At 51.2% G+C, this 16,490-nt stretch overlaps 1 protein-coding gene across 1 annotated transcript; it reads left to right on the top strand.

Annotated features, from left to right (window-relative positions):
* The first annotated feature begins 294 nt into the window (after positions 1 to 294).
* On the top strand, positions 295 to 9,373 carry LOC148756412 (endogenous retrovirus group K member 13-1 Env polyprotein-like). The gene is made up of 3 exons (XM_088788961.1): positions 295 to 336; positions 7,157 to 7,892; positions 9,342 to 9,373. Exons 1-3 carry the CDS (start codon positions 295 to 297, stop codon positions 9,371 to 9,373), a joined length of 810 nt encoding a protein of 269 aa, XP_088645087.1.
* Positions 9,374 to 16,490: the final 7,117 nt, after the last annotated feature.

The following is a 16,490-nucleotide window of genomic DNA, read 5'->3' as shown; positions in this document are numbered from 1 at the left end:
CAGGGCAAGTGGGGGTGCAGACTTCCAGCTAGGTGGTCACTCCCAGGTACCTTCATCAACCCCACTCCCAGCACATCTTCCCTCCGCCCCTAAGGTCTCAGCCCCAGGGTCTCAGCACCCTGTTTCCCCAAAAAAGCTCAAAATGGGCAAGGAGATCTGGGATGTAGGAAACTGCGTCCTACACCTTAGCATTGTGTTTACATCATGACCAAGAATCTGTACTTCCAGGGACCTGTTCTAAAGTCAGATTCGTGGATGCAGATGTCCCCTTCAGCTCGGTGATGGAAATCAGAAATGGCCCATGTGGTCTCAGACACTGGATCCCAGATGCACATGGTGGGTCCGTGCGTGTCTCACGTCAGAGAACCCCAATGACCCTGCCTGCACCTGGACACCAGGCACTGACGTTAGCGGCTGCTGAGCGTTATTTGTCCATATGGACCAGGATGAGTGGATCCCAGCCCCTCTCCGTGGATATTAGTGTTCGTTCCAGTTTCCTGCTGTTTGAACCAGTGCTGTGAGGAATGCCTTGTAAATACATCTTGTAAAACGTCTTTGAAACATTGCGCAAGCCTGTCTGTGGGTCACATCCTAGGGTGAGTGTGGGGAGCCATGGTTGCAGTTAACTCTGAGCCTTAACAGAATGGCTCGGTTTATGCTTAACCTGTTTCCTCCCCCTGAGGCAATTATCTCTGCCTGCAGCTGGAGAGTGCTTGCAAGCTGCTCAGGAATGTGGTGGGAGTGGCCAGTTCCCGGAACAGAAGGCTGATGCCTATCAGGGCAATTGATAAGATAATTACTTTTGGGAGTTTCAGTGAATTTTGTGTCTCCTATGTTAAAGTTAAAGATTTACTGTTAACTAGGTAATGCATTTTTGTGCTTGTTAAACTGCACGTCCACAGAAGGTATAAATTCTGGGGACAGAATAAACTCAGCGTCTTCAGCATCACTGGAGTCCGATCGATCGCATCATCAAATTGTGTGAGTGTCTTTTTTCATTCCCACTCCCCTTGTCAGGAACCGTTCGACTCGTGGCGGCTGGCTTGCCACAAGTGGCGCCCGAACAGGGACTGAATATAGGGGTAATAGTGAGGAACACCGCGTGGCAAGGGCCCGGCTCGTATAAGAGCTAATCTCAGTGGAGGCGCGGTGAGTAAGGCACTGTCCCCTCGGTCGAATGAATGTGTGAGTCATTGATAGTTCCACGACTTTTTGTCACGGAGCTTGATTGGGCCCCAATCTGCGGTTCCGGTTCTGTCATACGGCATAACGGCGACTGGGCTTTATAGTCCACCTGTCCGGGGAGTTATACCGGAGCGCCTCTAGCCAAGACAGATTTAGTCCCGCGAGGGGCACGGCCAGACGGGCATCTGATTGTTTTTTTTGTTTGAAAGAAGGACCGAGTCAGGGAAAAGGATGGGTCACGCAAGCAGCAAGGACCTGTATGTTAGAGGACTTAAGAAGTTGCTTACCGCCCGTGGCAGTCGGGTGAGCAGAGAACAGCTAGACAAGTTTTATAAAAATTGCAAAAGAAAGGTGGAAAAACAGTTACAAGATTATTATGCTGCCCATGGACTTAAACAAAAGGGCTGCAAGCTAGAGAAAGTGAAACAAGCTGAGAACGAGGAAATTCTCCCATCTGCCACTTCTGCCGCTTCTCCGGCAGAGAGAGAGAAGGGGGAGGGAGCGAAACACACAGAAGGATTTTTTAAGGTTAGTAAAGAGCCTGTTTGTCAGGAATCTCCAGACGACATATGGGAAGATTTGAGCCCTCGAGATCAGGAAGAATTAGAGGATGAGGCTGCTAAATATGATAGGGATAAATATCCTCCTGTTGTAGCTATGGCCCAAGAAAAGGGACCGACATCTGACGCTCTTCTTACTTTGTCAGAACAGATAAAAAAGATTCAGGGACAATTAATAGAGCTTAAGGTTTCAAAAAGTGAAGGAAATGGTCCTCGAGGCTCACGAGTCTCTTGTAAGGATCCTTGGAATCCGGGGAGAGAGGATCCCCCTTTTGATCCTTCTGCCCCGCCTCCTGAGAACCCCGGTATGTGGGATCCTCCGTTACAGCCCCCTGTCTGGGAGAAGCCCACACAGCCTCCACCGGGTTATATCAAACCGGAATCCGATTCTTTTGTTGTGCGATCGCCACTTCAAATGGCTTGTGAAGAAGCTCACAAGCAGGGGGAGTCCACGGAGCAATTTGGAATATATCCTATCTTTGAAAGGCCAGACCAGGCAGGGCGCAGGGTTAGAGAATGGAGGCCATTTCAATGGAAGGAAATAAAAGAGTTAAAAGAGGCTTGTGTGCAGTATGGACCCATAGCTCCTTTCACCATGGCAATTTTGGACGCTTTGTCAGGAGAGGCAACTCCCCCTGAGGATTGGAAACATATTGCCCATGCCTGCCTTTCTGGGGGCGATTACCTTTTGTGGAAATCAGAATTTTATGAAAATTGCAAGAAAAAGGCTAATCAGAATGCCTTGCGGCGAGTTCCCATTACTTTTGAAATGTTAGCAGGTGAAGGGATATACGCTAATTTAGAAAACCAAATGGGTTTTGCCCCGGGCGCCTATGCACAAACTTCTGTAGCAGCTAAGGATGCATGGCGAATACTGCCTGACACCTCCCGTAAAGAGGAGCATGTATCTCAGATAAGACAGAGACCTGACGAGCCCTTCCAAGATTTTGTGTCTCCCCTTACCACCGCAGCCGGAAGGATTTTTGGGACGTCAATTGCTACCCAGTCCTTTATAACGCAGCTTGCCTATGAAAATGCCAACTCAGCCAAGCTGTTATTAGGCCAATTAGGAAGAAAGGAACCTTATCTGATTACATTCGCCTGTGCACTGATGTGGGCTCCTCTTTTACCCAAGGCATAGCGATAGCGGCTGCTATTCAGGGGAAACCTATGAAGGAAGTGCTATGGCAACAGGCAAGACTCAATGCAGGGAGTCGCTCTGGAGCTTGTTTTACTTGTGGAAAGAAGGGACATCGAGCGGCTCAATGCCCCGATAAGGGAGAAACAGGGACTGCAGCTGCTCCTGTTAAAAAACCTCCAGATGTTTGTCCTAAATGCAGGAGAGGGAAACATTGGGCTAATGAATGTAAATCTAAGACAGATAAAGATGGGAACCCGATTCAGGGAAACTGGGTGAGGGGCCAGCCCCAGGCCCCGAATCAGCAATGTTATGGGGCACCGCAGATCCCTGAACAGAAAGGGAGCGAACCTCAGAGAGGAAATACATCACAGATTTATTCCGGGCCACCTCAGGCAGCGCAGGATTGGACTTGTGTTCCACCACTGACATCGTATTAACTCCTGAGATGGGAATGCAAGCCCTACCCACAGGAGTTTTTGGGCCGCTGCCGCCAAAAACCGTTGGGCTATTGTTAGGGAGAAGTAGTACGACCATGAAGGGGATTCAGGTTTCCCCAGGAGTTATTGATGAGGATTTTACTGGAGAGATTAAGATCATGGTTCATTCACCATTAACTATTTCCAATATACCTGCTGGAATGCGAATTGCCCAGTTAATAATTCTCCCTAGAATGAAAATAGGAAAGAACCAACAAAATCAGGAACGGGGGGATCAAGGGTTCGGTTCCTCTGACGTGTACTGGGTTCAGGAAATAAAACGAGACCGACCCGTTTTACAATTGAAAATTGATGGGAAAGATTTTCAGGGACTTTTAGACACAGGAGCTGATGTATCCTGCATTTCTGCGCAGCACTGGCCATCTAATTGGCCAGTGCAAAGTACTACCACAAATTTACAAGGTATAGGTCAGTCTCACTCCCCTCAACAGAGCAGTAGTTTATTGTCTTGGCAGGATGTTGATGGTCATCAAGGAACGTTTCAGCCTTATATTATCCCCAGTCTGCCGGTTAATTTGTGGGGACGAGATATTATGAGCAATATGGGAGTTTATCTTTATAGCCCAAGCGCTCAAGTAACTCAGCAAATGTTTGATCAAGGACTCCTCCCAGGAAAAGGCTTAGGAAGTGCAGGACAAGGACGTCAGGAACCTATTTCACCCAATCCTGATTTACAGAGAACAGGTTTAGGGTATTTTTCCCAGGGGTCATAGACTTACCTGTACTCCACCATAAAACAGCAGAGGCAATAACTTGGAAATCTGATACGCCTGTGTGGATAGATCAATGGCCCCTTACTAAGGAAAAAATATTGGCCGCTCAAGCGCTAGTACAGGAGCAGCTTGAACAAGGCAATATAACTGAATCAACCTCTCCTTGGAATTTGCCCATTTTTGTTATTAAGAAAAAATCAGGAAAATGGAGATTGTTACAGGATTTAAGGAAAGTGAATGAAACTATGGAGGTTATGGGGGCTTTGCAACCAGGATTACCTCATCCCTCTGCTATACCAAAGGACACTTATAAAATAGTGCTGGATTTGAAGGATTGTTTTTACACTATACCTCTTCATCCCCAAGATTGTAAGAGATTTGCTTTTAGTATTCCTAGCCAGAACTTTCAGGAACCCATGAAGAGATATCAATGGCAAGTCGTTCCCCAAGGTATGGCTAATAGCCCCACCTTGTGTCAGAAGTTTGTTAGTGAAGCAATTGATAACACCAGAAAACAATTTCCTTCTGTGTATATCATTCATTATATGGATGATATCTTGTTGGCTTGTAAGAAAGAAGGAATGTTGTTAGCTTGCTTTGTAGATATGAAGAAGAATCTTCTGGCCTCAGGTCTTATTATTGCACCTGAGAAAGTACAGAGAAGTGAGCCTTACTCTTACTTGGGATTTCAGCTGTTTGCTCAGCATTTCGCCCCACAGAAAATAGAGCTTAGGAAAGATCATCTTAAATCTCTTAATGATTTTCAAAAACTGTTGGGAGATATTAATTGGCTGCGTCCTTCTTTGGGACTAACTACTGGAGATCTTAAACCACTGTTTGAAATTTTAAAAGGAGATTCTAATCCAACCTCTCCCAGATCTCTTACTGAGCCTGCATGGAAGGCTCTTTCTAAGGTTGAGGGAGCCATTCAGCAACAGCATGTTTCCTTTTTTGATTATTCTAAAACTTTGTATGTGTATGTTCTAAATACTAAGCATACACCTACAGCAGTGTTGTGGCAAGAAGGGCCACTTCGATGGATACATCTCCCTGTAGCTGCTCAAAAGAATCTTACACCTTATTATGAATTTGTGGCCAGTTTAATTCAGGAGAGCCGCTTGGAAGCTCGAAAATATTATGGAAAGGAGCCAGATTCTATTGTTATTCCTTTTACAAAAGCACAGATTCAAGGCCTGATGCAGTTTACTAACAGTTTTCCTGTCGCATTGGCTCATTTTGTGGGAACTTTGGATAATCATTATCCTAAGCATAAATTGCTTCAATTTTTTCAACATCATGATCCAATTTTCCCTTCAATAGTATCACATGCTCCTCTTCCTGCTGTACCTAATGTTTTTACTGATGGATCTAGCAATGGTGTAGCTGTCTATGCACTCAATGAAAAGGTCATCAAGAGAGTGTAGACACCTTCAGCCTCAGCTCAGATAGTTGAGCTTCGAGCAGTCCATATGGTATTGCTTAACTTTGCTTCTCAGTCTTTTAATTTATTCTCTGACAGCCATTATGTAGTTCGTGCCATCCAAAATCTAGAAACGGTACCTTTTATTAACACCAGTAATCCTATTATTCAGGACCTGTTTCTTCAGATACAACAGGCCATTCAGTTGCGCTGTAAAAAATTTTATATTGGCCATATTAGAGCTCATTATAATCTTCCAGGCCCTTTGGCCTCAGGAAATCAAATTGCAGACACTGCTACTCAGCTCGTTGCCTTGACTCAAATAGAGAAGGCACAAAAGGCTCATAGCCTCCACCACCAAAATAGCCAGAGCTTGAGATTGCAGTATAATATAACCAGAGAAGCAGCACGTCAGATAGTAAAACAATGTCCGGATTGTTCACATCTTCAGCCTGTGCCTCATTATGGAGTCAACCCTCGAGGCTTACGTCCTAATGATTTATGGCAAATGGATGTGACTCATATACCTGAATTTGGAAAGTTAAAATATGTTCATGTTTCCATTGACACCTTCTCTGGGTTCGTTGTGCCTTCCGTTCAAACAGGAGAAGCCACATCTCATGTTATTAGACATTGTCTTGCTGCATTTGCCATGATTGGAACTCCTAAAAAACTTACAACAGACAATGGCTCAGGTTATACCAGCAAAAAATTTTCTCTATTTTGCCAGCAATTTTCGATCAATCATGTTACTGGCATTCCTTACAATCCCCAAGGACAAGGGATTGTTGAACGTACTCATGGAACATTAAAAATCAATTTACAAAAAATAAAAAAGGGGAAGTTATACCCCCTGACACCTCATAATTATTTGTCTCATTCTCTCTTTATTCAAAATTTTTTGACCTTGGACGCCCATGGTAAAAGTGCTGCGGAACGCTTTTGGCATCCTTCTACTGCCCCTCAGGCTTTGGTCAAATGGAAAGATCCACTTACGGGCTCTTGGCAAGGCCCAGATCCAGTCCTCATATGGGGACGAGGACATGTATGTGTTTTTCCACAGGATGCAGAAGGCCCTCGGTGGCTGCCAGAAAGATTGGTGCGACATGTGGACCCTCAGCCCATTGATGATGCTACTGATGCTTTGCCAAGCGGAACCTGACCAGACGTATTGGGCCTATGTACCTGATCCACCAATCCTCCACCCCGCTGTGTGAGATGGTCCTGAGATTCCAGTTTATGTTAATGATACTAAGGCCTTAGGATTGCCTTCTGATGGACATATGAAACAGTATTTGGAAAAGAATTTCACTTACAATGGCATAGGTTTGGGATTGCCTATTTGTATTGCAAAAAATAGCTCCATGATTGGGTGTTTGCGTAGTTCCCCTGTCACTATGCATATTGATGATTCTTTAATTGGATGGACTGTTCGTCTTAACATGCTAGGCGATTGGTCCGGAGGGCACAAGATAAAGCTGCCCATCCCTACATCACGTCCATCTTGCAATAAAAGATTGAAACTGGATACTGAGACTGTTCCATGGAGAGCTTGTCCTGGCAATGATCCTGTTCGTTATGACATCCCTGGAACAGGCAGATATATTATTGATTGGTCAAGAAATAACCGGTCCGGACAGGCCCGTGAACTGATTTCTGGACTGTGGAATTCTGATACGCAGTATCAGCAAAATTCACTATGGAGGCTTATGGGAGCAATGGATAAGGTTGAAACCAGGCTCTCTCTACCCATGAGGATTTTGGAAGACGGAACTAGGGATTGGACTATTGTTACTGAGACCGTTAATGTATCTGCTTGTGTTCCCTCCCCTTATGCACTCTTGATTGGAAATATTAATGTATATTTTGTGGGAGATCAATTTAATGTGTCTTGTAATAATTGTATTTTGACTAATTGTATTTCTTGGGTACCCTTGGGGACCCAGGTTATGATACTTAAACAACCATCTTTTATTATGCTTCCTGTTAATATTTCTGGACCTTGGTATGCTGAAAGAAGTTTGCAGGTTTTTAAAGAAATTGAATATGCTTTGAGTAGACCTAAACAGTTTATTGGACTTCTAATTGCTGGAATTATGACTTTGGTTACTATTATTGCAACTGCTGCTACAGCAGCTGTGGCTCTCTCTCAGACTATTCAAAATGCTCATTATGTTAATACTCTTTCAAAGAATGTTACCTTAGCCTTGGGAACCCAAGAGGCTATTGATGAGAAATTAGAACAGAAGGTGAATGCTCTTTATGATACGGTTCAGTATATGGGAGAGGTCATTCAGGGTATGAAAGTTAAATCTCATTTAGAATGTCATCCGGAATATCATTGGATTTGTGTTACTCCTAAAAAATATAATAATAGTCAGTATGATTGGAGTCGAGTTCGTTTACATCTTCAAGGAATTTGGCATGATGTTAACCTATCTTTAGACATGTTTCAGCTTCACGATGAAATTCAAAGTATGAGAGAAGCTGAACCCTTGAAATTTGATGCAGCTCAGGCTGCCTCTGAGTTTGTTGATGTTCTTAGGAGTGTTTTGCCCTCTATGCCTTATATTACCCATTCTGTTACAATATTTCTTACATTGAGCATCTGTGTCTGCTTGGTTCTGTGCCTACTCCCCATCCTCATCAGATGTTTCATCAGCAGGATGTTAGACTTACGAGCTGACATCCATCAGCTTGAGCTTAAGGCGAAGCCTTAAGGCTTTCTCCCCCATGCATTTAGAGGGGCGGGTTAGCCAAAGACGGGTAAGTACTTGGGAGCCGCTTCAACACCTAAGACAGGGCTTGTATGATAAAATATAAGTACCAAAGACGGGTAAGTTGAGGCAGGCGTCCTGAGATGCCTAAGACAGGCACCGTCACCTTGCCATCCTGGCTGGATGGATTTTGTTCCTATAAAATAAAAAAGGGGGAGATGTGGGGAGCCATGGTTGCAGTTAACTCTGAGCCTTAACAGAATGGCTCGGTTTATGCTTAACCTGTTTCCTCCCCCTGAGGCAATTATCTCTGCCTGCAGCTGGAGAGTGCTTGCAAGCTGCTCAGGAATGTGGTGGGAGTGGCCAGTTCCCGGAACAGAAGGCTGATGCCTATCAGGGCAATTGATAAGATAATTACTTTTGGGAGTTTCAGTGAATTTTGTGTCTCCTATGTTAAAGTTAAAGATTTACTGTTAACTAGGTAATGCATTTTTGTGCTTGTTAAACTGCACGTCCACAGAAGGTATAAATTCTGGGGACAGAATAAACTCAGCGTCTTCAGCATCACTGGAGTCCGATCGATCGCATCATCAAATTGTGTGAGTGTCTTTTTTCATTCCCACTCCCCTTGTCAGGAACCGTTCGACTCGTGGCGGCTGGCTCGCCACAGGTGAGCACTGCTGGGGGAGGGGAGCCCCTGTGGACCTGGGATGGGTCCTGTGTCCTGTCCTTCCAGAGGAGGGGCATTTCCCACTTCTGTTCAGGGGTCTGCTGGGACCTCTGCTTGCTCACGGTGTCCCTAGGGTTGGTGACCCCCAGACCAGGACCCTGCCAGTCTGATGGTGACAATGCTCTCTCTGCACTGTTTACATCTGCGTGTCCCCATCGGGAGGACTGGCATTTCTGACATGTATTGGTGGTAGGTGTTGCCTCTTGTTGGAATTGCATGTGATTGCTCTTTGTCATTTTTGAAACATTGATATTTGAGAAGTTTTTGCACCAAAGGGATGTTAAACCTTTCTTTGATTCGGGGTTGTGAAAAATGCTTTGGGGTTTCTGGTTTGTTTTCCAGCTTCTTACATTTTTTGTGATTCTGTTTTGGCCACAGGAAGAGCCAGCTACTTCCTGTCGGTCTTCTAAGGCTGATGTCACATGTGAACAGTGGTGTCTACCCCGAGATTAAGTACATATGGTATTTACTAAAAGGCTTTATTTTATACATCTAATAGTTCATGTACCTGAGGTTTCACTTTAAAAAAAAATGAGTTCCAATTAAAACAGAAACGAGTTCCAATTAAAATGAATGAGTTCCATTAAAAGATTCATGGGCAGACACAACAGGGAACCTATTCTATGCTTCCATTTAGAGGAAAGAGCCAGAATAATTACAGTAACAGAGACAGAAAAGAGATTGGGGTTGCCAGGGGTTGGGGAAGAAGGAATGGGGAGTGAAGCATGTGGGTGATGGATTTCGGTTTGGGAGATGAAATATTTCATAGCTAGAGGGTGACGATGGATGCCCGGTCTGCGAATGTACTAACTGCTCAGGAATGTGCAATGTATAACAATGTCTGTTGCATTTAATTACAATAAATTTAAACCCCAAATGTAAGTCATCACATAAATATGACAAAAAATTAAAATTAAGCCAAACAACAAATGTAAACCATAAGAGGGAAGGGAAAGAACGTTCTGGTGGAGGACAGGGTTAAAGCTGTGGAACAGGAAATAGTTCTGAAGGGCGTTCGAGAGCCAGCCACCCCTGCAGGGGTGCAGGGCGCAGTGACAGCTCCATGTCCCCTGAAGGCACCGGAGCTGGAGCTGGTGCAGGTGATGGCTCTTCCCCTTCCCCTATGGTTGCTGGGCACAGTGACAGGTCCAGGTCCCTTCTCAGAAGGCTGCCCTCTTCTCAGAAGGACCTCAAGGGAGCAGAAAGCATTTTCCAGGGACTGGGAGCACGCTGGGTCATACCAGCGAACCAGGGGCGACAGACTCTCCTGCAGATCATGAGACTCTTGGTGTCACCCTGCGTATGCACCGCACATGACAGGGGAATAAGCTGAGGCCTTCTCTCCTGCAGCCTCTCCATGCTGGGGTCATCTCCTCCTGGTTACAGGGTCCCAGAGTGGAAGACACAGGACCCAGACCTTGTTCTCTTCAGGTGCCCAGGAATGACCCTGTCTCAGACAGACCCCTGGGCACTTCGAGGTTGTCCTGCCCATCAGCCTGGTGTCTCTGCCCTCCCTATCTGTGGGAACCGGACATGGTGCCCAGAGACTGGATGCCCCTGCCCCATAGCAGAGCTACCTCCAACCTCTTACTTCTTGTCCCCTTGTCATCTCCCAAGTGTGTACACCTCTTCTTACCCCCAGTGTGCATGTGTGTGTGTGTGTGTGTGTGCGTACCTGTGTCTGTGTGGAGATGCCCAGAGGAAAGGGCCCCACATGGGAAGGGGACACCAGGATCTCAGGGGCTCTCATTTCCAAAGCAAACCCTGTGGGAGGGTTAAGCCAGGGCCCAGGGTCAGATGTAGGCCATGGCCGTTGTAGTACAGACTGGGGACGTAGCAGGTGCCGCAGTCAGTCAGCCTCGGGGTACAAAAAAAGTGCAGACTGTGAGAGGACCTCTGTTAGTATTAAGGGGTGCCAAGTAGATTCTCGAGCTGCTCAGGGCATTGTCCATCAGTAGATTGAAACCCTCAAAATTCTAATGACCAAATATAGAGAAAGATGCCCGTTTCTTAAGGAACTGTGGGTGTGGCTTTTGGTACCCGGATTAAGTTAGAATCCACTACACAGAAAACCCACAGAGTGGTTCAAAGAGCTGTATTGGCAAAAGCACTGACTGAGATGGTGCAAAGCGAAGCAAGGCCTGTGGGTCCACCGACTTTCTGCAGGCAGGAAACCCGCTGAGCACATGGCCGTGTCCCAATGTCTCCTTCAGAAGTGGCCAAAGGGAGTAATGAACACGTGGAAAAGGAAGGCGGTCTTAGGGGACAGAGTGAAGGGAAAATGGACAGGGAACCACTCCAAGTCACAAACATCAGGGAATACCCTCTCCCCTGGTTAACAAGTCCTAACATTGCCCAAGGGACTGAACTTCCCAGGACTGCAACTGCCCTGTGTTCCCAGTCTTCTTTCTCACAGGACTGCAGTCACATGCTCTCTGTCCCCACGCAGGGGCTGAGCCCGTGGGAGCTTAGTAACTTCTCATTTAGTTCCAAGGTGTATGACTTACAGGGCCCTCTGGGAGGGATACCACGAGATCCTGGATTCAAGTCTGATACCCTGATGAGATGGGACCTGGGGGACCTGAGATGCAAGATGGGGTGAAGACACCTGACACACACAAGGGACATGAACTATGGTGGCCAAGACTGAGAGCTGGAGCAGACGGCTTTCAGGGACCTGGGTCTGTCACCTTTTCCTGAACCCATGCCCTTTGCCCAGGACTTTGCAGTTTCTCTGCACCTTGACTGAGACCCCAGGAGCCCCTCCCCACTCCCGCTGTTTCCAACAGGGTTGTTTATTCCTGCCTGTCCCCTGGGAGCTTCCAAGCCCCTGGGGACCTGGAACTAGATTACTGCCCCTCCCTCACCTTGTCACTCCTATACCTCCTAATCTTCCCTGGGCAGAACCTCTCCTGGATTCATACCTGGGGAAGTGGAGGACTTTGCCTCCACGTGGACCGTCGGCCCCAAGCCCAGACTCTCACTTTATGACCTCCCACTCTGCAATGGTCTCTCCCACTCAGCCCCGCTACCGCCACCTGATACCCGCCCAGGTGGCTTTGACGTCCATGGCCCCACATTCTTTCCACCCACTCTGACCATATGCTCACTCCATAGGTCACACATGCTCCCCACCAGCCCCACCTTTCCACTTCACCCCTCCCACCTGCCTGTACCCTGCAGGCTGTGACTGACTGCCATGCATGCCTGTTTATGTCTCCCTAGTCAATATTTTGAAGCGGCTGATGGTATTAGGAGGTGGGGCTTTGGAAGGTGGGGCTTTGGGAGGTGGGTGATGAGATTTAGATGCAGTCAGGACTGTGGAGTCCTCAGGATGGGATTGGTGCCCTTAGAAGAAGAGACCAGACCCTTCTCTCCTCTCTAGCAGGACCCATGGAGAAGGCAACCATCTGCCAGCCAGGAAGAAGACACTCTTCAGAAACCCACCATGCTGGCTCCCTGAACTGTGAGAAATAAGTGTGAGCCCTCAGACCTGTGGTGTCTGTGATGGTGCATGAGCTGCGTGAGGCAGAGGCCTCGCCTTACCAATGCCCTCCCTTCTGAGCCCCGATGTCCCTCCATGGGCCTGCCAGCCCCACACCCTCTACACACTACCAGGTGTGCCCTGGCCACCGGGCCATGTAGACCAGGCCTTCCTCTTGTATGTGGACAGCATGTGGAGCCCTCCACCCTTCCCCAGGCTTAGAGGAGAAACAAGGAGTTGCCCCCACCAGGACTCCTCCCATCGCACTGGAGGGCTTCCCAATGGCCTCAGAGAATCTCCCCTGATGGCACCCTCCAGGCCAGGGGAACTAGACTGGCCTTATCACCCTGGTCTCAGGTGTGTCCCCCCACCCATGTTCTTAGAGGCAAAGGGGCCGCTGGGGGGCCAGTGGGGTCAGAGACTTCCTAGCATGTGTCTCTGACCACAAACCCGAGGACCCTCCACCACTTTCCATCTCATCTCTATCTCTGGGCCTGGACCTCATGGGCACAGTTACTCTGGAGCACAACCTTCTTTCTGTTTTTCTGCAGAATTAATGTATGTGACGGGCACCCTGCAACATGGGCGGGGGGCGTGCAGAACTGGGGCTGTGAGCTCTCAGCCAGGAAGCCTCTCTTCCTGCCCATGGTCACCCAGCCCCACCCAGGAATACCCTGGTGCCCCTCCTCCACCCTTAGTTCGTGGGGGAACTCTGCATGGCTGGGGCTTGTAAGGCAGCCTGGGAGCTTCATTCCTCATCTTCCATGAATTCAATCAAGCCTCTATTTTTCTGGAATTTTCTGCAGGACGGCTGGTTCCACAGCTTACAGTAAACTTCCCAACGCCCACTGCTTGCCCAGTGCCCCATGGACTACAGCAACCTCTCCCACCTTCAGCCCTTTGAATTTTAGGGGCAGGAGATAATGGGGGTTGGGGCTCTGGGGACTGTCACTGTGCCATTTCCAGCCTGACCCACATCTCCCCCTTTCCCCTCCTGGATCAGTGATGCCTTGGGCCATTTGAGGTTGGCCAAGGGTGTGTGGCAACCAACAGGCTCATCCACTCACCTGGTAAATGCGAGGGCCCACTTTGTAACAGCAACACAGATGACTTCAGCTTTCCTTTCTCTGTGCCCAAACATAAAAGGCCCATGCCCAGGAGACAAGGGCCCAAGGAGGCACAGGGCTGGGCATTGGGTGCCATGTGTTGGAGTTCCCTTCCCTGGCAGCTTCCTGGGGGAGATTGTCCTTCCAGCTCACCCCTGCACCCCATCCCACTGACTCTTCCTGCTGTAAACCCACACTACCGGAACAGCCGCAATTCACAGGCCTATGCCCACAGCCGCCTCCACAGAACCTCCTACCTGGACAGTGATCCAATTATTCCAGAACATGTCCTGTTCATTCTGCCTGCCCTCTGCCAACCTGACATCTCCAGGCCACCTTAGACCACACCTGTCTGGGGTCCTCCATCCTGCACCCCGACCCCCAGGGCTCTGGGTCGGTGGACCCATGGTTGTCAAGTGAGTTTGGCAGTCTGGCCTCTCCCTGAAAGAGGCCATCAGCCCCCGCAGGAGCCCTCCATTCCCGCCCGCCGCGGTGGCCCCGACACACAGGGCACAGACAGCCAGGACAAACCAGGGGACAGAGGGAACAGCACCCCAACGCAATGCACGCCCTCGTCTCCAGGGGAGACCACCACAAGGGAAGAGCAGGCACCCAGGCACACAACCCTCACAACCAGGATGCCTGGGGGCTGCCACTCTCCTCCCGCGGGCGGGTCCCTGGGTGGTGCTCAGAGCCCATTGGCGCTCAGGAGACTATGGCGGCCCGCCCCGGGGGCTTCAAGGGTGACTGCCAATGCCCGGGCACTGCTTCCTTAGCGGAGCCCAGCCCCGGGCACGACCACACTCCGGTGGAGAAGCTGCCACTTCAACACAGCCTCAGTGCGTCTGTCCCAGTCCGTGTGCCCGCCTGGGCGTCCCTCCCACCCTCCCCCACCCCATGTCTGTCGGGCTCTGTGACGTGCCTGTTGGGCTCTGGCTCTGGCTCAGGAGCCGCCCGATCCCCCACCTGCCGGCCGATTCTCTGCCAACCAACAGACCCACCAAACTACCGACCCACCAAGCCGGCCAACTGCAGTCCGCGCCCCTCTGCAATTTGCAGTCCACCATCCGCGCTTCCTAGCTTGGCCACCGCAGCTCTGCCGGTGGCCAATGGCCAACTGGCAACAGCTGATGGCCAAGCGGTCACAGCTGATGTCCATGCAGCCCCCACGCAGCACCCCTCCACGCGAGGCCCAGAGCCTGGAGAGTGCTCTCTGGGAGTCTGTCCCCACAGTCCCCGTCTGTCTCTCTCCGCCTCTCTCTTGCTCCATCTCTGGCCTTCTCTCATCCTCTCTCTCACCTCCCTGGGTCAGGAGAGGTGACGTGTATCCAGTGAAGTGAGCAGTGATGGGGCGGGACACCGGTCGCTGACGAGGGGCGAGAACCCAGAAAGAAGGCTGTGTGAAGAAGGGTGGCGGCAGAATGGAGGTGCTGCCCCCTGGTGGCGGGTGGCTCTCCCTGGCTTGGGCCAGTGGGTGGGGCCGGCCAGGGCCAGGGCCAGGGCCAGGGCCTGGGTTGCACGTCCCTAGGGTGGAGGGGACTGAGAGGACCCTGCGACCCCCTCGGTGGCCCTGAGAGGTGGGGACAGCACAGCAGCAAGGGGGTGTGCGGTTGTGGGGCTGGGGGGAGATGAGAGGGGTTGGGGTAGGGGGGCGGGGTAAAAGCCCTTCGGGGCCTGGGGAGTCCAAGGATGCCAGGGCGCCCAGACATATGTCACAGTCAGGGAAGTGACAGAGGCCCGTGGAGCCACTGGGGGGCGCGAAGGGGCCTCGCTGCGGGCCAGGAGTCGCCCGTCGCCCACACCAGCGGCGTACGGAAGCGGCGGGGAGCCGGCGGGAGGCGCTCAGGCAGACATGCTCGCCACCCGAGCGGCCCAGCAGCATGGCGCGCGCTCAGAGGCAGGTCGGGAGCAGGCTCTTGGAGTGCCGGGAGCCGGGTCCCAGCGCCTAAGGCCATACCACCCTGCACGCGCCAGATCTCGTCTGATCTGGGAAGCTAAGCAGGGTGGGGCCTGGTTAGTACTTGGATGGGAGACCGCCTGGGAATAGCTGCAGGCTTTTGCTCGCCTCTCCTTTTGCATCGCCGCCCCGGCGTGGCTCCCTCCGAACCCCTGCCGCCCCTTGCCCCTCGGCAGCCGCCCAGCCAGCCGCAGGTCCCCCTGACCAGCACAGGGTTAGCCGCCAGGCACTACAAGCTGGCAGCCCCGGCCGCACACCAGGCCCGTGGGCCAGGGCTCCCCCGCACACCCTCTTCTTAGTCCTCTTCAGTCCCGCAGGCTGTCATCTCGATCCCTTCGCCGACCCTCGGTCGCCGCCACCGCCGCCAGCGCTGCCCTCGCCCCCGCCGCCACCGCCAAATCCGCCGCCATCACCGCGCTCCCCACACCCCCCTCCAGCGCTGACCTCACCCCTGCCCCCGCCCTCGCCGCCGCCATCGCTGCTCACGATCAGCCTCCGCTTCTCCCGCCGCCGCCGCGATCACTGTGCTCCCCACCCCCTCCGCCATCGCTGCCCTCGCCCCCTCCCCGGTCCCCGCCGCCGCCATCGCCGCACTCCCTCAATCTCCCGCCTCTGCTCTCCCGGCCTCCGCTGCCAGCACCGCCCTCAGTCCTCCTCCGCCGCCGCCGCCGCCGCCATCGCCCCCTGTGCCCCAGCGCCCACCGTCAAAGCCACCATTGTCGCCGCCGCCATCGCCGACCTGGCGCCATCCTCGCGGTTGCCATCGCCTACCTCCCCACCCTCCCCTGCCTCCGCCGCGTCCCCCGCCGCCGCTGCCGCCGCCGCCGCCGCCGCCGCCGCCGCCGCCGCCCCCTCCGCAGCCGCCCCGCCGCCGCCGCGCGGTCCTCCCACAACTCCCAAGCCCAGGGTTGCCTGCTGGTGCAGGCCTCCACCAGCCTTGGGGGTGCGGATGGGGGTAAACCTGGTGGCGGTATGGGGGC

This window comes from Rhinolophus sinicus, chromosome 12 (assembly GCF_057876585.1).
Source record: "Rhinolophus sinicus isolate RSI-liver-muscle chromosome 12, RSI-T2T, whole genome shotgun sequence".
Taxonomy (NCBI): Eukaryota; Metazoa; Chordata; class Mammalia; order Chiroptera; family Rhinolophidae; genus Rhinolophus; species Rhinolophus sinicus.
This window is presented reverse-complemented; position numbering and strand designations above follow the sequence as displayed.